Source organism: Toxotes jaculatrix, chromosome 12 (genome assembly GCF_017976425.1).
Source record: "Toxotes jaculatrix isolate fToxJac2 chromosome 12, fToxJac2.pri, whole genome shotgun sequence".
NCBI classification, from domain to species: domain Eukaryota; kingdom Metazoa; phylum Chordata; class Actinopteri; family Toxotidae; genus Toxotes; species Toxotes jaculatrix.
This window is the reverse complement of record NC_054405.1, coordinates 7,861,807-7,882,831: the sequence shown is the minus strand read 5'-3', so window position 1 is coordinate 7,882,831 and position 21,025 is coordinate 7,861,807. Positions and strand designations below refer to the sequence as shown.

At 42.2% G+C, this 21,025-nt stretch overlaps 3 protein-coding genes across 9 annotated transcripts in view; 1 reads left to right on the top strand and 2 right to left on the bottom strand.

Annotated features, from left to right (window-relative positions):
• Window positions 1-3,240, top strand: part of adora2b (adenosine A2b receptor) — a 48,916-nt gene extending 45,676 nt beyond the window's left edge. Inside the window, exon 3 of the mRNA XM_041052502.1 lies at window positions 224-3,240. Coding sequence (XP_040908436.1) covers window positions 224-923 — 700 coding nt within the window. The 3' untranslated portion in view covers window positions 924-3,240. The remainder of the gene's footprint in view (window positions 1-223) is intronic.
• Window positions 795-13,515, bottom strand: zswim7 (zinc finger, SWIM-type containing 7). 2 transcript variants are annotated; one of them, XR_005895083.1, is made up of 7 exons: window positions 13,396-13,515; window positions 11,600-11,621; window positions 10,882-10,984; window positions 5,476-5,580; window positions 3,917-4,034; window positions 2,449-2,509; window positions 795-932 (listed from the first exon to the last, which is right to left on the bottom strand). XR_005895083.1 is itself a non-coding variant. In XM_041052503.1 (6 exons), the coding sequence occupies exons 1-5, from the start codon at window positions 13,469-13,471 to the stop codon at window positions 3,924-3,926; spliced, it is 417 nt and encodes a 138-aa protein (XP_040908437.1). In that variant the 5' UTR covers window positions 13,472-13,484; the 3' UTR covers window positions 2,382-2,509; window positions 3,917-3,923. The 2 variants fall into 2 exon arrangements, 1 of the variants encoding a protein (XP_040908437.1); XM_041052503.1 differs by lacking the exon at window positions 795-932 and having other exon boundaries at window positions 2,382-2,509; window positions 13,396-13,484.
• A 1,055-nt stretch (window positions 13,516-14,570) lies between these two features.
• The window catches only part of ncor1 (nuclear receptor corepressor 1), a 52,379-nt gene continuing 45,924 nt past the window's right edge, over window positions 14,571-21,025 (bottom strand). For 4 of the 6 annotated variants that reach the window (XM_041050809.1, XM_041050812.1, XM_041050813.1 and 1 more), the window contains 11 exons: window positions 20,813-20,948; window positions 20,121-20,602; window positions 19,770-19,886; window positions 19,219-19,367; window positions 18,898-19,115; window positions 18,664-18,801; window positions 18,007-18,152; window positions 17,690-17,743; window positions 17,396-17,599; window positions 17,131-17,307; window positions 14,571-17,023 (listed from right to left, as the gene is read on the bottom strand). In XM_041050809.1, coding sequence (XP_040906743.1) covers window positions 16,809-17,023; window positions 17,131-17,307; window positions 17,396-17,599; window positions 17,690-17,743; window positions 18,007-18,152; window positions 18,664-18,801; window positions 18,898-19,115; window positions 19,219-19,367; window positions 19,770-19,886; window positions 20,121-20,602; window positions 20,813-20,948 — 2,036 coding nt within the window. In that variant the 3' untranslated portion in view covers window positions 14,571-16,808. The remainder of the gene's footprint in view (window positions 17,024-17,130; window positions 17,308-17,395; window positions 17,600-17,689; window positions 17,744-18,006; window positions 18,153-18,663; window positions 18,802-18,897; window positions 19,116-19,218; window positions 19,368-19,769; window positions 19,887-20,120; window positions 20,603-20,812; window positions 20,949-21,025) is intronic. The other 2 variants (XM_041050811.1, XM_041050815.1) reach the window with 2 other exon arrangements.

The following is a 21,025-nucleotide window of genomic DNA, read 5'->3' as shown; positions in this document are numbered from 1 at the left end:
ATGTCGAGTTTAGCTGGTATTTTGACAATGAATTGACACAGTATAAAGGTTTTTACATATCACAGGTAATACATGGACAATTTGAAAATCTGAAAATCAATAGATCACAGAAAAAGCTCCCAAAAAAGCTGCTGATGATCAAGCTTTATTCATGTTCACACTGTTTTGCCTTGTTATTGATCGGCACTCCACCTTCAGTTGGTAACTGCTGTGTTTTCTCCAGGTACAAGGAGTTGATGACAGGGAAGACTGCCAGAGAGATCATCGCCATTCTGTGGATCCTGTCCTTTGTTATTGGCCTTATCCCTTTCTTTGGCTGGAACCGGAAGCACTTATGTTGTATAAACAGCAGCTCTGAGACGAACAACACTACAAACACTGGCCTCGTGAGTTGCAAGCTCACATGCCTCTTTGAGAGTGTGGTGGACATGCAGTACATGGTCTACTTTAATTTCTTTGTCTGTGTGCTGCTGCCACTGCTCATCATGCTGGGCATCTACCTGAAGATCTTTACCGTGGCCAGGAAGCAGCTGAGACAGATCGAGCTCAAGTGCGTGGGCAACGGGGACAGCCATCACCACGGGCTGCTGCAGAAGGAGATCCGGGCCGCCAAGTCCCTCTCCATTATCGTGGGACTGTTCGCCATCTGCTGGCTGCCCGTCCACATCCTCAACTGCCTCACGCTGTTTTACGATGAGCTGAAGAAGCCAGACGTCGTCATGTACGTGGCCATCATTCTGTCTCACGCCAACTCTGCAGTCAACCCCATCATCTACGCTTACCGCATCCAGGACTTCAGGAACACCTTCCGCAAGATCCTGGCTCAACACTTCCTGTGCCGCAGGGAGGAGCTGTACCTCAGCTCCAACGGCAGCAGACGCAACAGAGACCAGATCCACATGACCATCGACCCTCTGCTATAGAGTGTCATGCTGAGGAAGAGAATTATCTGTGTCAGCTGTTGTTACAGTCTTGAATTTTATTTTCACTGAGGTTTCTAATGTTTACAGAACAAGGGTATGATATGTGAAGATGAACCGATGTCAAACGCGCCTTGAATGTGGACAATTATTTATGAATTGTGCCAAGTATCAGGGGTCAAGCAGTGAAATGTCAAGTGGCGAGTCTTACAGTAACTTTTGTATTGTGAAGGATTTTTGATTTAAAAAAAAAAAAAAAAGGTGATGAAGCTAACTGGATTTGTTGGACTGTGAACAGGATCCGATCTTAAAATGCTATTTATCATTCTGAATCCACCCTGTAACTCCAAACACTCCTTTTTTGCCCTCTTATTTTATATTGTCAACATTCAGTGCCAGTGTTTAATAATGTATTTATTACAAGATCTTATCTTTGAGAATGTAAAGATCAAAAATTTTATGTGGCTAGATCTGTACTTGTGGACCTAAAAAGGTACAATAGTAATAGTCTACAACCCACATTCATACTCATGACCATCACAGGCTCAATGTACAGATGTTCTTTATCTTTTGATTATTAGAGCAGGTTTTAGAAGCATAAAACTGTGGTTATTTTTCATATCAGTATCCACAATAAGAGATCAATAAGACATATACAAAATAGCTTTGTATAGCAGAAATGCTTTTAAGCTGATGCATCAACTGTCAGTGTTTGCAGGTGTCCCTGCTGCTGCACAAGTTATTCCTCCAGAAAAAAAAAACACAGAGGGATCAAAAACACTGAGAAATCACCAGTAATTTAACTAGTAGAAAAGGCGGGGGGGGGGGGGGGGGCTAGTATAAACAAGAAAAAACTAAATGCTTTTCTGATCCCATGAATCATCTTTCACAGCCACAGGGGTCACCAAATTATCTTGTGACCCTTGTGGCTGTGGTCCAGAGGAAGGCGTGCTTTGTTTTTGTTTTTTTTGTGGCTTCTAGACAAACAGCATGATTTGATTTGGTCACACAGATCCAGAAATAAGAGTTTAGCAAAAACAAACGTGCAGTGGTGCTCCATATCATTTCCATGTTTCTCAAGACAAAAAGCTCAGGAAGTGGGAAACTGCTCGTACCCTGTGTAGAAATATGGCGTTTTCAGCTGCTTTTGTTTCAAGCCAGCTGATGTAGGTAGACGAGCCAGTTTAAAATCTGAATTCTGCAATTTACCTTCTTCCTCATCATCCAGACCTCTGGTACACACAGGTTTAGAGGCTTACATAAGACGAAGCACCAAGGCTGCGATTCATTTAGCTGTATATGAATGTCACTCGCCTCAGGAGTCCAGCTGACGACACCCCCTCCCCTCAGATCGTCTCAGCTGGGTTCCTGAGGCTCTCATCTGCCCTGTTCGTGCACTCTGTCCTCCCTAAGCTGCTTAAGTCACTGACTCAACTGAGACAAGCTGTTTCATTTATGAAAACAATATATTTTTTTAAGGCTGAAGCTTTCGAAAATATACTGCACTGAGGACTTGTATTAATCATACCGTAATTTAACTCCCTCTTCTCCTCCGTGCTGGCAGGCAGATCACTTAGGTCCAGCTCAGCCTAGAAAAAGACAGACAGATTATTTTTAAGCATAGAAACAGGTAAAAATAATGACACGTTCTCTGAGAGGCACTCAGTGGTGCTTCATAGTGCAGCGTCATGGTTTGAGGGGACACAGCTGCAGCACTGTTTTCCACAGAGTTACATCTTAAAACACCTGATGCTTTGTGTCCTTTCTCCAGGGGTGTGGTGGTCAGCATTGTTTTCAATGTTCCTGCTGAGCTTTTGAAACTGACTGAATCAAAAAAAAAAAAAGATCTGGTAAACTGAATCAGAGCAAAGCAAAGTTTTGTTTGGAGAGTTGTAATTTACGTGAAAAATATTTGGGCCGTATTTTATTTATTTTTTTTTTTTTGTGGTCACCTGACAGCCATCACTACACAAATGAGAACACATTGCACTAACATTTTGGATTATGTCGCGTTCGGTGTGCTTCACTGGTGACGTTGAACCATGTTGTGTTGGTGTTTCACAGGTGTTGAGCCTGTACTGCTTCATTATCTCCCCTCAGTTGCTGTTGTGTCCGGTGTTCCACCTCTGATCTAACTTCAAGGGCTAAAACACAGGAGTGTGCCAACGTCTTAGTACATTCCAATGGAGACATCTATACTGTAACTGCACTGTAATGTTGTATTATTTGTTATTTGTTGTTGACTGACGTGTAAAAAAAAAAAAACAAACAAAAAAAAAACAAACGTACTGTAGGTGTGCGGCTTTCTACAAGCTATTGATTGATGTCAAACTATTGCCTTCTTTCGCTATTTTAAAGGTGAGACGGACAATAACAAGTCGATCTAGTTCAACATTCCTGCCTTTCATTCCGAAGTACCCATCTATCAGTGTGCTATAGTGTTGTTACTAATCAGGAAAAATATCCACTGTGCTCGAGCTGATGTGCAGCCTCTCCAGAAGTTGTTCTTCATTTCATTCAACGAAACTACAACTGCGAACAGATACTGCTATTTAACACGCAATCTGTATGTATGGTGAATTATTTTGTTAATAAAGGTAATGTTTATATTGTTACACGTCAGTCTTTATTCCTAAAATTTCACAATTCATCTTTATAAAAGATAGAGGAGAGAAACATGTACTTCAGTACACAGACGCACAATACTTCCCTAACTAATGTGATGTCAGATAAAAATTACCTAAAAATAAAGCGGCGCGCACTCACTGTTTCCTTGGAAACAGATGAACAACTGTTCCAAAAGAAAAAATAAATAAAGCAACATCTGGTGTCTTTCAAAGAGACATATGAAAGAGCAGGAAACATGGTAGTGTGCCTGTGCTTCAGTCCTCTCTGCAGTGGCTCAAAATGTCCGTATGAAACACGGGCTCTCAGTCAGGAGGGCCCATGCTGTCACGTGTGCTGGTCCAGCTGCTGTAAGCTGGTATAGAACATACCTGGGTGTCAGGGTTCTGCTGTCCCGCTCAGCCGCATGGACATCTGCTGATCAGACACACTCTCCTGCTGAGTCACCCCCATGGCCTGACAAAGGTAGGCAGCCAGGATGTGTTTGCACTGCGAGAAGAGAGCACAGATACTGATTCATTAAATGACCACAGGCACCGATGTGATTAATGGCACGGATATGAAGCCCTAATGACACCCCAGTCATTTAAATTCAAAGATCTCATGTAAACACCAGGCTAGAAAGGGGCTGTTTGGCCCTGACTTGTTGGAAACTTTCCACTGAGTAATCTTCAGTCTGAGAATATTAGTCACAAACCAAATACCAGAGCAAATTTGCCAACATTTCTATCATTTGTTATTTTCTATTATAAACATATGTATAAAGGAAAAGGTTGTGTGATTGCGAGGGTTGTGTGTTTGTGTGTTATTTTCCAAATGGAGTGTTTGTGTGGTGAATAAGCAGTAAGCCCAGTAGTTTGTGTGTGTTGAATAACAAGTAGCCCTGCGGTTGTGTATTTGTGTGCATGTGTCACTGAACACATGCTAAAGCTCCTCTCATTATTATCAATATTCACATGTTAATCACTGCCTTGTTTTCAGCCTCAGCCTGGTCCATGCATTATAAATGAGATTTCCTCCACACTAACACCTGTGGATCAGTGTTTTACAGACACAGCCAAACTCAAGTGTCCTGAAAAGGACAAAGGTACACACATTTGTTTACTAGCGTCTCCTGTCACCTGTGTTTATGAGCTCATGGCTGTCTGCTGCTGGTGGGAGAGCATCTTTATCTGGCCTCTGACCTACTTGTCAGCAGTGTGGACCTGGTCTGACCTTATCCAGTCCTGCTGGAATCTGCAGAGCCCCTGAATGAACAGGGCGTCTCCAGCGGGGGAGGACTGCAGACTGCATGGTCAAACACAGTGTCTCGGGAGTGTCATATAGTTTTGACTTTGAGACTTGACGGCTATATTAAAATCTGATCCACCATCAGCCTTATCTCCCAACACAAAATCGACTCCAGCTTCATCTGGCCAGCTATTTTAAGTTTCTGGCCAGTTTGACGACAGTGAATAGTTGTATTTTTCTGTGGGTTTCATGGGGAATGATATGAGTGGAGCTGATCTGCTCATGGGGAGTCTCCCTGGTCTGTTGAAACTCTCTGTTTCTCACACTGATTTTAGCAGCATTCTCCAGGGGAAACAAGTCCCTCTGATACTCGGAGCAGGAGCCGAGGTCGTTTGCTTACAGATATTTAGGGCAAAAACAGCGAGTCAGTGAGGAGACGCCCCTCAGTGACCAGACAAAAACATGACCAGACCACAATACATCTGTTACACACATTTCAGCGTGTGCTTTGTCTCACTTTAGACTGGGCAAGGATTTTCTCCAGGATACACGCCTGACTGACAAGACACAAAGGCTGTGATTTCACTTCTCTGTGTGTAAATATGCTGTTATATATACACTGAATACCATATATATATGTGTGTGTGTGTGTGTGTGTGTGTATGATCCCTACTCAGTGTTTGGCTGGTATCAAACTCACCAGCAGGCCTTCATTTCTGCGGAGCACGGTGTAGGCGAAGGCCGGGCACGGGCAGTAGTGGCAGGACACAAAGCAAGTGTACAATCGCCCGGAGCCTCCCATAACCTGCAACAGATTCATGCAAAGTACATTCAAATATTTAAATCACAACATCTTGTGTGTCAGAGATCATAGTCGTAGTTGTATCTTTAAAAGACAGGAAGTTCACCAATCAAACACAATCACAAAGCTGTGTGCACTGGCTGCCAGTTGCGTTTTGGTGCAGCCGTGACAGTTGAATAAACACGTGGAAAGGCATGAAGGCAAACGAGCTCTTTACTGCATCACAAGTGTCCAACAACAAGTCCAGACTTGACAGGCTGAGCTCAAAGGTACAGGGCGGTGAAGACATGAACATGTTTCCAAGAACATTTTTATCTCTCACCACAGCCTTTAAAAAACGAAAATGATTGACATCGACTTCATGAAGTATTCACCCACTTTCTTTTTAAGTGTTTTTATATATAACTTTGAATCAAGATGCATATACTCATGCTATTTTGACACAACCAATTAAAAAAAACAACTCTAATTTCTATAATTTTCTGTTTTGTGAACATGAGCTGTGAGTTTGTCCTGAAGTTACACAGCAGAGAAACAAGATTAGTGATGATATGAGAGAAAAGCAGCCCTGCAGCTGCTTCATGTGTGAAGTCAAACTGTTCACATATTATGACAGCAGTCACAGTATTTTACAGAGCTATAAGCATATCCTCTCATTCACAGTTCAAAGACCTCCATTCATTTACACCCATTTGGCTGGAATATGTCAAATCCCACAGAGTCTGACTGTACCAGCTAATATCATTAAAGTTTTTCATGATTTCAAGTTATGATGCTGCGATTCCCAGCTCGCAGATTCACATGCGTCTCCTTTAGACACTGACTTGAACTCATTTTTTTTTTTGGACTCTCCCTTTAAATGTTTCATAAAAGCGTGACAGAACAGTGGTTGAGGTGAAGGTGAGGTTGCACCAACCTCATCATTTCACATTAGTTATTTGGAGGTGACGAGGTAGAGACGATGCATTTTTAAACAACCCGTACGTGGTGTCTAATGGCCGTGGCTGACAGCACCTCCCTGCCCACGATGCTGACGCTCATTCCCAGCTACAGACAGTGATTTAAGTCTCATCCTCTTGCACATAAGACACAAGAGGACATTAAGTCGGTGGATTAGCTTGACACTTCACAATAACTAATGCTTCCCAAGACGGCAGAGCAGGCTCCATTACTCTCCAGGGCTTCGACAAATTACCTTTCCCTGTGACCTACTAAAGCAAAAACACCTCATTTGTTCAATGTGACACTTCATTATAAATAAGGCACAAGAGACAATTATATGGACTTAAAACACCTCAGTAAAGATGAATAAGGCACCATACACAGCAGGATGGGGACAGAAGTAAGTAAAACCGTGAGGACTGAGACAAAACCTGCTACAGTTTCTAAAAAACCAAGTTTATTGAAAACCAGCTCACACTTGGGTCCTTTTTGTTGTCTGCTGGCATCATACATTATGTGGCTCTGCTACAGTTCACACTGCAAAGTTGGCAACTAATATCATCAACAGACACCACAAACTGTAGGCCTGCACCGCCTGGCAGGGCTCCAGATTTCCGCAACAAACACTACACATCAAGATGTGCCATTCAGCCGCCGCACATGGAACGGTGAGTTAAAGCCTCAGCACAGCTCTGGCTCCGTCTCTGCCTGAACTGCTGGCTCTCACGGGAATACTTCTCAGGAAGCCCCCATGAGCCACAGGGCCAGGAGTCTGGACAGCCCTCTGTCCACTGGTTTTGCACCACAGACGGGGCTTTGGGGAAATTCAAAGCTCTGGGAAGTCGCTGAGATAAGCAGCCCTGGTATCTGTGCTCCAAAATACTGCCGATTTGAAGCAGCAGTCACCACTGATTGGATGCATTTAACTTGACTTTGAGTCTTTGACTGTTTATTTCTTTCAAGAACCACCTGTCTCTGTGTGAATGTGACCCGATTAAGTTCAAGTGCTAGAAAGTCTTCTTCCATTACACAGTTTGTTTGGTTTTTCGGTTTTTGGTTTTGCTGGAGAAAAGATAAAATAAATGTGAGGGCCTCTTAAGCTGCCGCTCCTCATAACCAGGCCCTCACATTAGCACATCACCTCAGCGGCTCCTTTCTCCACCTTGCCACAGACAGCATACAGTCTGATCAGAGAGACAGAAAAAAAAAAATCATACTTGCTAGCTAATTTTTTTTTTTTTCCAATGTATCCTTCAACTGTACTGTCCGATGAACATGAAACAAAAAGCTCAAGCATAGCATTTTTGTTTCATTCAACCAACACGCCAAACCCCAGAGGCATTTGATTTACAAAGATACAAAACAGAAAAAAACAACAAAGCATGAAACCATCGCATCTTTGCCTAAATTAAATGATTTATCAGATATCAGAACAGCCGAATAATATCAGTAAAATACTCAATCAGCTAATTGTTTCAGCACTCCTGTCCTTATCTGCAACCCTTACTATTTTGTTGAGTAAAAGACTGAACGCTGCCATCCACCGCGTGCTCACGTTCATACAGTCAGAGTTTCATTACTGCTGAGAACACACTAAGTACTTCTGTTTCCCAAAAGGCTTCGGTCCACCATTCCCTATGAAAAGGTCACTGAAAATTAGGAATGAGATAAGGTGAAGAGCAGTGAAATGTCAGGATCTCATGGGTGATTCATTCCTTTTGAGCAAAGAGGAGAACAAATAACCACAACTACATGAGAAACTCAGTGGTGTCCCATGGAAAAAAACTTATGTACAGGAAATGGCAAGACACAGTGTCCAGTTAGAACGCAGGTCACTGTACTTCCAGTAAACTCAGCTCTCTATATGGTTTAAGACAGTTTACGTCAAAACATAGGTCTCATGATTTTCCAGAGAACATTTAAGAAAACTATTTTTTTAAGCTTAAATTATATGATCTGATGAAAGAAATCTGCTCACTCATCTTCTTCCTGCCTTACAGGAAGTTTGTGAAGACTCTTGACAAGCAGATGACAAACAGCAGAGGGGCTTTATTTTTTTGCTCCTCAAGCTCTTTACTCTCTTCCAGAGGGTCAATGACGTACTTAGAACTCACAGTGCTGTCACAGACTAACCCGCGTAGGGTCTAACACTGAGTGCGAGCATACAGCCCTCCATCCTCAAATGTCATGGCTGTTGTGACTCGACCTTTGATCCCCAGAGAGGCGTCCTCACGTCCTTCCCTCCAACTGTTATTTCTTAAAAGTCAGAGACCTGCCGTGATAATATTTAGCCAGAACCTAAATTATAAATGAATTCCATCTCAGCAACGTTCAGGTTTCAGGTATTTAGGTTGAAGGAGCTTGGTTTGTTTTTAACAGCTGCCCATTAAAGCACTCACTGTGAAATTTAAATTGAGAGAGTGAAAGAACGGCGTAGCTAAATATTTGTGCCACGGCTGTGGGACAGCCCTTAAACAGACGCTGTGTAAACTAAAGTCTCACTTAATGTATCCCTGACTGTCAAAACATAAAACAGAGCCTGCCAAGATCACAGGAACAACGCTCACAGCTGCAGCAAAATACCACAATCTGACAGATTTCTGACAAAGAGAAAAGTATTTAAGGAAGAACATTATGAGATTATTAATGTGCTGTTTATGTTGTAAAACCTCCCTGTGAAGGCATGTCATTTACTGCATGATGTAATGTTACTATCCTCAGAAGAGAAGCCTGAACCTGCAGGCTGATGGAAAGAATCAGGAATAGTTTACTTGGACAAATCTGAGAAGCTGCACAGGTACAACAAACAAAATCAACACTAAAAACACTACTTAGTCACAGCTATTGGTTATGTCGGTCTGAAACATTACAAGTTTGAAAACTTGTCATTTTCAAAGGCAAACGGAAAGGTAACATGTCCCACTACAGTGGCAGGAAAAAGTGTGTGAAGCCTTTGAAATCACATGGTTTTTCTGCATTAATTGGTCATAAAATGTCATAAAAATCTTAATCTAAGCCACAAATATAGACAAACACAATGTGCTTAGACTAACAGTTTGACATTTTGGAAAATAAGCAATAACAGCAGATCTGTGTCACTTCCAATGAACACTATACTGTACAGGACACATACTGAACCAACCAGCACATTACTACTCAGCTTACAAAATAATGCCATGAAAACGACTAATGACTCTGCACTGTCTATTAATCAGCCAGATATTTTATCAATGAATGAACTCTTTGTTTAATCTATGAAATGTGAAAAAAGTGAAGTTGGAACTGGCAAATATTTGGAGTTTTTACCTTAAAACCAATCCAGATTAATCGATTAACCACTGCAGCTCACAGGCAGACAAAAGTAGAAAACACCTCACTCTTTTTCTCTGGAAAAAGCATTTTCCAGAAGAGAATAAAAATAGACGATTATATTATTCATTTCCAGTACATTCTGCTGGACCACAAACGTCAAACAGTCTTAAGTGAAGTCAAACAATTAAGACACCAACAAATGAGGTGTAAGTGTCCCAACAGAATCCATGTCTTTATTTAGCTGCATTGTATTTTTCATTTCCTTTCATAAAACTGCTTTTGCAGGGCCTTGACGGAGTTTACAGGAAATTTGGGTCACAATGACCACAACCTCAGTGGACTACCTTGTTCTCCCACCACAAGTAATTCTGCATCCTATTGAGGTTAACCTTTAACTTTGAGGACAGAATGACTCAGGTCAGTCTTCAGACTATGGAGTAATAAACGCTTCTTGGGTATGAAGTCATTTGGTAACTACAGACAAATTTTTATAATATTCTGTGTTTGTAAAGTGATTGTGAAACTTTGGATGATCAAAATCCAACCAAAATCAGATTTTCTACTAGAGTTTGAATAACAGTCTCTTTAAAGATAAATTCTGGACTGAAACAAGGTGTGAGGGAGGTCTCCACTGAACACATCTTAAGTATGAATTTTCTCCTTCTTTTTGATCTAGATGCATTTTTACAAACTGTTATTAAACTGATTATGTGCTCCAGCTGAACAGGTATCAATTCTTTCCTCCCTGTTTTGAAAAATACAACATTAATAAATCTAGATTACGAAGAGCCAGGGAACGGTGTTAACATCCAACTGACAAGCTATCGGGGCAGAAAATCCTGACGTCCAGTCCAGAAATTAGAATAGTCCTACACGCATTTATTATATAGCTTCCTACAAGTTGGAAATTGTTTTTCTGTGGAAGAAGGTGGATGTTGTGGTAGTAATTTTATGCCAGAACGTAAACCAGTAATTTGTAGGATGTAAACTGTGCAAGTCGGACTGCTGTTTGTAAAAACAGGTGAATGTGTTGACAGACAGGTGACTGACCTGGAAGGCCTTACGTCCACTGGGAGATGACAGACAGGTGACTGAACGTTGATCGACCAGGTCCAAAGCCTGTAATGCACAAGGCCCGAAGACAAACTTCAAGCTGAAAGACATGAGGAAGAAAATGTAAGAGGAGAGGAAAAGACATAACACTACAACATGTTTTGTCAGCAATTTAATTACATTTGGTTTCCAATCAACAATGACAGCAGAATATTTCCTGTGAGCCAAAGACAAGAAAAATTGGAAGATGAACATAAAAATAGACTGATGTCTGCTTGTGAGTAACCACAAAGTGTGATGAAGACTCCCCTAAAGCAGAGTTGTCCTGACCGGCAGACAGGATGTGGCCATGTTGACCCAAACATGCAGCACCACTTCACTCTCAGTTACTCAGACCATTATGCCAGGAAATGTTTCAGCAAAGACACAGGGCAGCATCACGGTGCTGTGTCTCAGTGATACGTCACTTGACAAATCCAGACTGTAAAAATGCCTGCACTTCACACCCACTCAGATTCAGCCATGTGCAGACTTTTTTTTTTTTTTTTTTACCCACTTCATAACTCAGACAGGCGAGGATCACTAGATTTATGGAAAGTCTTAAAGTCAAGAACTTTTATGAGTGACAACAAAACACTGTCATTTATGGAAGAGTTACTAATAAAAATCTGTGATGGAAGTTAAGGGGTAAGGGAACAAGCAGATGAATACTTACGCAATAAGCAGGTCATCAGGAACTGCAAAAAAGGAAAAAAATTATTAAAATGTGCGTTAATGTATTATTGTTTTTAACAAAAAATCAACTGCAGAAAACATTAGGGTGAGACACACTAGCTGCTTCAGACAATCTGTGAAAGTAAATAATAAAAAGGTAAGTTACAGTTTTTTCAGTCTGTTTTAACATCCTGCTTTTGTGTTGATGCTGAGGTAAAGATACTATATTTACATACACAAACAAAACCCTTAGTTTTTTTTATGTTCACTTGTTGGCTCGACTTTGCTTCTTTAAAATGTTTATGAGACACTAGAGAGCTCTGCCCAGGCATGAGAGCCCGGTGTTTTCATGCTGGGACACATTTAACTGGCACTCCACTGTACTTTATTGGAAGGACCTCCAGAGTTTTTGGAAGTTTTCTGTTGTTTTATAGATCGAGACAATAATTGTCAGATGAATCAACAATGAAAATAATCACTGGGTGGACCCTTATTCATTCTACTTCACATTTATCTGATGGTGAGAGAAAGCTGATGGCCACGCAGTTGTGGGTAAAAGTACAATAACTGTTTCAGATACTACGGACAAAAAAAGAAAACTGTTGAGATGACCTTGGGCAGGGCACTGCCTATGATTGGCTCCGTGTCAACTATTCAAACCTGCAGTATTGTTTAGTCCCTCAGAATGAATTCAGTATACAAATTAAAGCTCCTCCCTGCCAAAAACTAAATATATAATGTATTCTTCATTCTGGACTTTTAAAAAATTACCAACTACAGGTAAACACAACTTCTGATTAATGGTAATAAAAGCCCACTGAGGCATGTCAAGCAAAATTGGGGTTTAGAGGTTGGAGGGAGGCCATCCTTGATGGACAATATACATGAAACACTGGTGTAGATATGTGGTGGCATAACATTCCTTGTCCTGAAAACTGATCGAGGACAACTGTAACTGTCAATAACTGTAATATCAGTCTCATCATGTTGGACATGTTCATAATAGAACAACAGACATTTTTTCCATGGCAAGTAAAATCATAAATGATGGCTCAGTTCCATCTGCACATCCCAGTAAACCAGTAAACCATTGATGTGAGCCAGCAGGAACAACAGGCTTTTTTTCACAGTACAGGTGTAAATAATACAATCTGTGCAGGCAGAATCCATTTAGCTGCCTGTGTTTTTTGGGGTCATGGCTCACTGGGACACTTGAGCAGACTGCTAAGGTTATAAATGCCACCTGAGCTTTTCCAACTATGACAAGTCAAAATGTTTTGTGTGCTGTGAAAAAAGACCTGCACCAGGACCCTGGAAGTGGACACATAGATGGATGAGGCATTATTAATATTATTCACACTTTTCTGCAAAATGGCTGTGGAAAAAAGGTCTGTCTTTTTATCTTTTCTACCTTAACATTAGTAACAGAAGTGTGCTGTCCAGAGAAAACTCTATGGTCTACAAGTGCAGTATAAGTGTGTTGCAACAGCTCCCCCTACAGTCAAATTATTAAACTACACAGACGTAAAACGCATGAATAAGCTAAACAAAGTATACCGGATGCTACAATAACGTTACTTTGGAGCGTAGTAACGACAGATGCGTTTAATTAATAGAAAGGATAAGTTAACTATTCATTCCTGGCAAAGGACAAGTCCACAGAAAGATTGCTCTTGAAGACAAGCGAGTTTGTCACATTCTGCTATCGCCATCTGTTAGCTAGTAATGCTACTGACAAATGAAAACTGTCCAGGGCTCAGCTGTCGCATTTATCTCCCTTTCTCACTCTCGCCTTACTTTGAGAAGTTTCCTGGTATGTTTTCTGAATATCTCGGAAAAGCTGTTCAGCCACTGCAGGTAAAAGTGAACGCATTTCTCAGCCGATTTGTTTCAGGACGCCAAAATATTACAGCTTCCGGTTCGAGGTTTTGTTTTCCCTCCAAAATAAAAGGCGTACTCTAAATCCAACTGTATTTTCTGGGGGTTGTTAAGTTGTGTTCAGTCTTGCAAAGTGATAAGGTAGTAATTTTAATGTTCCTACTACCACTGAGCTATTTCTTGTAGAAAACAAAAGCCAAGGCAACTATTGTATATGATCACTATGTTTGAGATTAAGGTAATAAGAGCATTGAGAACATTCTCCTTGGGTGTGTGTATGTGGAAAAACAAGGTGGTCGCACACACATACACAGACATATTAATGTCAAACTATACTTACTTTGAGTTATACTATTCCAATGTACTTATGTTTGCCTATAAGGCACCAGTTTTTATCTTCACAGTTCATTTTAATTTTAAGTTAGCTTGAAATAAAAAAAACAGTGCCAAGACCTATAAATCCTTATCGTATATGTGGGATAGACTATTCTCAAGTGTTTTTCATTGATAAAACCACACAGTAGAGGTGTCAGGGGACACGAGATCAGCAGCAACAGGCCTTTCACATGGCTGACCGAGGTGTAAGTAGTGACTAGCCAACGAGTTAGCATGCACAGCAGGCCTTTTTCAAAACATACATTTTGACATGTCATAGCAGATAAAAGGTGTTACTAATAACAGTTACTACTCCATTCCAGGGTTCTGGTACTGAGCATTAGGGGCCACTGACATGACTTGGGGCTAAGCTTTGATAGAATGGAGTCATAATTTCCAGTAAATTATCTGGTGTGAAACCAGAACCCTGACAATGGCACACCCAAATTCAAAGCAGCCACTGATAACGTTATTCTTTACAACTTTGTTTGGCAAGCCGTGTGTGCTGTGAGGAAGGTCTATTGTCTTTCATTAGTCAGCACAATAGAAGTCACTGACTCGTGAGTTATTAGTGTTAAAAAGGCTCCTAACAGGGTGATGATTATGAACACACCATCAACTTCACCGCAGGAAGCTTCATAAACACAATCAATCACATCCTAGTCAGTGCAACATCATAGTAATCAATAAAAAGATGAGACACCAATTAAGAACCTATACATTTTTCAGTGGTGGAGAACTGATCCACTTTATTTGATTGGTCTGAACTCTTGTAATAGCCTACTAAGAGACATTGTGCGATACAAACATTGCATTTCAACATCATAGGATACATGGGTTTTCAAGTCTCAATTTCAAAAAGACAAAAAAGTCACCACTGTGTGTTTGATAGAGCGCTGAAAAGATGCTCCAATTCTTTTTCGGCTTCATGTCGGATTTCTTTAAGATTCAAGTTTGTAAACTTTTTTTGTCATTGCCTTTGTAAACACATAACATCCCATCTAAATAGGATGAATAACAAAGATACTGAAAATGACAGAAAATAAAAATCTGAACATGTGCTATGACAAATGATTCAAAATAAAAGGAAGGAACAAAATATCAAGTTTAGAGCAGAAAGGATTAGTTGACTGAGCAAAGTGAAAGTGGAAAAAGCCAAAATATGGTATATGGTATGTTCACATATCTAAAAAAAAAAAAAGACTTGCGAAGGAACATTACTGCCATTTATGATGTTGACCTAGTATAATTCATATTCTAAGCTTTATGCCTGTTGATTGACACAGTGAAAGCAGAGATTAAATGGTCATGGTTTTGAATCACCATGACAGCAAACTCCTAAACATTTAACGGTACCATACACTTAAAACTGTAACTGTGATGCAAGTGTCACACTACAAACTCATGTACCAGCTACAAGAAAAGACAGGAAGTCAAAAACATCCAGATTTCTGAGTGGTGGGAAAAAAAGTTAAAGCACATCTTAGTATACTCCTGTGCTGGAGGTTGAATAAGTTACACAGCAGGTAGTATGCTTTTTGTTGTCAAAAGCTACAAAGCAAAAAAAGTGCAACAATGGTGCAGACCATTCTTTATGTTTGGTTAGTTTTGTCTTTTTGTGTAATGGAAAGACAATTTACAGAGTTCAGATTTTTGTCAGGATAGTATAAAAAAAAAGGGACTACAGGAACAAATACAAACATCAAACACCAACGTATATCTCTGAGAAAATTACTTAAAGCTGCCTTCTTTCTCAAGTCACACGGCATGGCAAAACTGTCCAAAAAAAAAAAAAAAAGTTCCTGACATACTTTTTTTTTTTTACTATGACAACATTGCAGAGCAGATCATTCTGGACAGGCTGGAAACTGCAGAGAGAGACAGCAACATGTGTCACACCATGGTCAGCTCTATTGGAAAAAAAAACAAAGAACAAAAAAAAACAAAACAAAAAAAAAACACATTGGCTCACTTTCATTATTCAGACTGGGTCCAGGAGTAGTCATAAGGATATTGTTTCTGGCAAAATTAAGCTTATATCAGACTTTTCACCTTTCTGCTATGACACCAGTGTTCTCAACTTTTGAAGACATTTCTATGTCTAGAACTGGGTGAGAAGTTACATCTACCATCTGATAATTACAGTCCACACATCATCTCCACTGTGTGGCGAAGACAGGCATCAGATATCAAAGCTGTTTGAAATGTTAGTCTGTGTTTTGTTTTGTCCTCGAATGTCCACGATGTTTAGGCTCTGGTGGTGCTTGATGGATGGCGCGTGCGGGGTAGCACAGTCTCTGTGCTCCACTCATGGTCAAGTACAAACCACAGGTCTGGTCTCTCTTTGTGTCGCTATGGTAAAAATATTAAAATTGGGAGGGGGGGGGGGGGCTCAGGTGATGTGGGGTGGAGGTGGACTGGGAGAGACCAACTGTGATATTAAAGATTATACCCCTACTCTTCCCATTTAAAGTGGATCAATTTAAAAGCGACATTAAAATAAGAAATAATCAAGGTAAGAAAAACACTGCAAAAGGTTACTCTATTTACATAAAATGATTTTCTTAAAGACAAAGTATATCTTTACAGAAATCAAACAAAATTCAGAAATAATCTCTTATGTTGTTTCTTTTTACATATTAAGTTCTTCATCTTTACTATAGCTCATGTCAACCCCTCAGTCAAGTTTTTTTTTGTTTTTTCTTTTCAGACAGGCTGGGTGAGTGCTTCCGGACCAAAAGCAAGTCTTGTTCTGGAGAGCCCTGCCTGCCACAGGCTGCAGCTTATACTCTTAGCTAACAGCCAGGGGGCGCCATAGCACCAAAATTAAAAAAGACACCACCCCATCTACTTGCCACACTTGCCAGTCCGCAAGGTTAGTTCTGGGAGAGGGGGGTGAACAGACAAGCCTCAGTGCAGGCGTCTCTTGTGGTTATTGGAGCTGTAGCAAGCAGGGCTCAGTCATCGCTGTCAGACAGGGTCTCGTACTGCTCCGACAGCAGAGACTGCCACACACGCTGCTGGGCCACCGGTGCTCCAGCCGGAGGTGGCGGCTGCTGCTGCGGTGGCGGCTGCTGCTGCTGGCTCTGTATGGAGGGGGAGGCTATGGAGGTTGGTGGCGTGCTGCTTAGCATGCGCATGGTCAGCGGGTTGTAAGGGAACTGCATGGATCCTGAGGGAAGCAGAAGTGGAGAAAATTTTAAAATGAAGATTAACTGCATGCAGGTTTTTCCGGCTTTGATTTCACCGAACAGATTTTGCAGATACCGGACAGCTCACCTGTGGATGAGGGTCGGTCATCCCAACTCCACTGGGGTTGGGCTTGGGCTTGTCTGTGATAATCTCCCTCAGAGTGGACGGAGGACACTGAGGAGGGACGTTCCCCTCCAGCGTAGGCCTGACCCAGGTTAGGTGACTTGGATTTCCGGCTGTTGGCTTTGCCCTGCTTCTGCTTCCCTGTAGATTCAAACAGTAAATCAGCAACATGTTAAACATCAGATGTCTTCTGAACGTGTGTTATGTTGAGAATGTGGTTTGTGCCTACCCATACTGGGTGATGGGTTGGCCTCCTGGCGGGCATCACTGCCTGCACCGGGTGTGTTGTTGATGGCACACTGAGCCCCTACTCCTCCCTGGTGCTCATCCTGTCTCTCCTCCAAGTTGCCCATCAAAGCCTTGCGGATGATGTCCTCCAGGCCCAAGTTACTGGCTGGATCGCTAAAGGAGTGATTCCTGGGGTTGATGCTGCCTACAAACCAAAACACAGCAAAATATGTGAGAAAGGAGACATTAGCTAGAGTGAAGTGTGGTTAAGTGAGCAAGTTTCACTGCTACTTACTGGAGCTGGTCACAGCAGGCAAGTTAAAAATCTCTGTGCCCGGTTGTGCGTTTCCTGCAAGACAATTATTAGCTGTTGAAAAACACTCAATGCTTGATGGAGTTCATAATACAGTACAGTAAGGCAAATTGTTCCAGTGTTATTACATGCTTAATGAGCTTGAAAAATTAGAAGCAATTCATTTCTTAAACGCAAAAGACTTGCACAAGTCTTGCACAAGTCTTGCAAAAGCATGCACAAATATTAACAGTGTGTGTTTGATCATCTGATGCAGGCATGTTAGTTTGAAGGAAGATGATAAGAGAAGACCCACTTACCAACATCAGAATCACCGACACCAGAGGTGGAGTTCAACTTACGAAAGATCTCCTGCTTCTTGGATTTCACCATTGGCGAGGTGTTCTCCAGCTTGGTGAAGAAGGCAGGCAGATAGCTGACACTCCCCGGGGACCTTGAGTCACTCCTGGAACCAGACAAAGGGTAAAGAGTCAAACACCAAAGGGGTAACTGGGGCGACAGCAGGGCTAGGGACTGTTAACCTCACTGGGATGTCAAACAGCTGCTGACAGGGGGGGGGCCTTTCTGCCTGCTGGCATCCTCACAAGAAATTGATTTACAGACCAATACAGTCACGCATTAAATGTCAGGGCGCTAGTGACAAACTAACTTTAGCAAAGTGTAGATCAAGTGTTTGAGACACTCGTGATTTGATATTCACAACATATACTACAGGTGACTTTTATGCCTCAATACACATGTACATGCTCCACAAAGCAAACTCCTCTCCACTCTCTCATCTACATTTCATTATAATCCAACTATTTCTGTAATTACCCTTTAAAGAGTGTCAGCTACTATAAATATATAAATATCAACTGATTCTGAATCTATTTTAAGCTGTATTAAGAGATGTGCTGGCTTGCTGGGCTGACAGCTTCCAACTATCATGTGTCCAAACTGTGCAATAACAGTACCTGATCTCAGAGTTGTCAGTCCTCTGGGGTGGAGGCCCGCCAGTCTCCTGTTTGTCCATGCCTTGGTAGCTCTGTGGAGGAGAGATGGGTTCATAGTTCTCCATCGGCCTTCCTCCTCGCTCTGGAGACTTACCAGGCCTGGACAGGAAGGAAAGAAACTTATGTTAGACACATGATGTGTAACAAATCAGACTCACTCCGATTATCACAGGGTTATCTGTCTGGTCCACATACCTGGCTCTGGACTTGTCAGGGGCATTCTCTGGTGAAACTCTGCTGGAGGGTCTCTGGTGGTGTAGGGCCTGGACCTGATTCTCAGGACTGTAGCGACTGGGCACCTTGGCTCGACTCGAAGAGGACACGGGTGGGACCACACTCTGGAATGTGGCAGAAGCTGAAGAGGAGACCGGGGGAGGGTCCTGATTCCGGGCAAAGTCCTGGGTTATGATATGCTGCATGACAGGAGACACAAAACCAGGTGAGTTAGGTACGATGGGATGACGTACACCGTAAATTTCATATGTGCTGAGTTACTTTCTCTCCAGCGTATCTTACAGAAATGTGGTCTGCCAAGGTCATGACCCGATGAGTCTTGGGGACCTGAGAGTAGCTGTCTGCCTGGGCGGAGGGGGGCTGCTGGGAACCGGCCTGTGGTGGCTCCCCTGGTGGTCGGTAACGACTCATGTCATAGGCCCGCATGCCAGCTGGTGACGTTTGACCAGAGACAGAGTGTTTTTGTTTTGGAAAGACAGGTTGAGGTAAGGTGTGATGACAAGGGGAGGAGCTAATACACTGTATGCCAACAGTAACTGATCTATATCTGCTTGCAGGTCACAAGAATAACTCCACGCGGAGTCTGGTGACTAGACTGGAGCAGAGGAATGGTGTGTGACAGTCTCAGATGAAAAGGTCAGGGTTAAGTCATTCAAGTTATGGTATGTTTACTCTACCAGCGGCTAAATTTAGCCTTCACAACCAAATCTGTCTCTCCGTTGTTGTATGTCATTTCTGACATGACGTTCAAAATCTTTGAAACAATCTTTGAATAAACATTCTTTATTCTACTTCCAACAATTTACAAGCTCTGATTGAGTCTGTGTTCATACCTGCTACCTGCTGCTGCCCATCATCTGGTTTGTCCTGTTGGAGTTGGACTGGGGAACTTGCAGGACTGATCACCTCAATGGCTCCTCCACTGGTACTGTCGTATCGACTAGATGACACTGCAGGACAAGTGTGAACAAAGAGTTATTTCTGTTCAGCAAAGGACACAATATTATGGTTAGAACATGTCATTAAAAAGCTCTACTTTAAGAAAAAGATTACAATTAAGGTTTAACTCATTTGTGATCTAGTCCACTCAGGTAACTGATGATGTCACTGTGTCATAGTGCACTTATGTGCAGTTTTAATAAGGTTCAGCTATCTCCTAAGCCATGTGCATCCAACACACTTACAGCTGCTAGAGGAGTCAGAGCTCTGAGAGCCTCGCTCTCGTGAGTCTTTGTCAGAGGCTATCTGCCGTGTGATGATGACATCAATGAAGCTAGCGGCTGTGATAGTCGTCTTTCCACGAGTCCGAAGCTCCTCTTCGATGCGGGACTTTGAGGTTTGAGGTCCCTTATCCTTAACCCCGACGCCAGGGCCCTCAGAGTAAGCTGGATGGGGCTTACCTCCTGGCAGAGACATAGCACCATATGGTGACTGCATGGATCGTCTTTCTGCCTCCTGTTGCTGCTGTTCGGAGAGGGTGGCTGCTCGCCGAGCTGCAGCCGATGAAGACATGTCATCATCCCGTTCATGTTTGCTCTCCTTCACCTTGGCCACGTCCATCTGCGGGGCAGAGGCTGCAGCGTCCACCAGAGCAGCCAGAGCGTCGGCGGCAGTACTGTAGCGAGAGCTACTTTGCGCTGCTGCTGTTGCTGCTGCTGAATGGGGCCTGATGAGGAAATGAAGGCATTAAGCGTATTTCCTGAAGGATGGATTCTGTTGTGAGATGTGGTTCGTCAGTGTAATGATGTGGAGTCTACTTTCCAGACTTTTAATGTAAGGTAGGGATATCTGGACAAACCCCTATGGATACATTAAGACACACACACAGTGTAAGTGAGCTGATGTAAACACAGAGTTAAAGCAGGTTTAAACCTACATGACAGAGGTGATGACACTCTTGCCCTGGAAAATGCTCGGCCGCTGTTGAACTACTACGTCCTGCGTCCTGAGTGAGGGAGAAGGGGAGTGCAGGTAACCTCGACTCCCTGGCCGGCCTGGCTGCTCGGGTCCACCTGATACACACACACACAAACATTAAACACTGTAACACAGCTTTAGAATAAAGTGCCCAAGAGCGAGACTTCTTGTA

Coding starts and splice junctions, on each gene's coding strand:
- zswim7 (XM_041052503.1), bottom strand. CDS start 13,471: ATGCGTTCACTTTTACCTGCAGTGGCTGAACAGCTTTTCCGAGATATT. Junction 10,985..11,599: donor CCTGATGACCTGCTTATTGC/GTAAGTATTCAT, acceptor CATGTCTTTCAG/CTTGAAGTTTGTCTTCGGGC. Junction 5,581..10,881: donor GTGGACGTAAGGCCTTCCAG/GTCAGTCACCTG, acceptor AATCTGTTGCAG/GTTATGGGAGGCTCCGGGCG.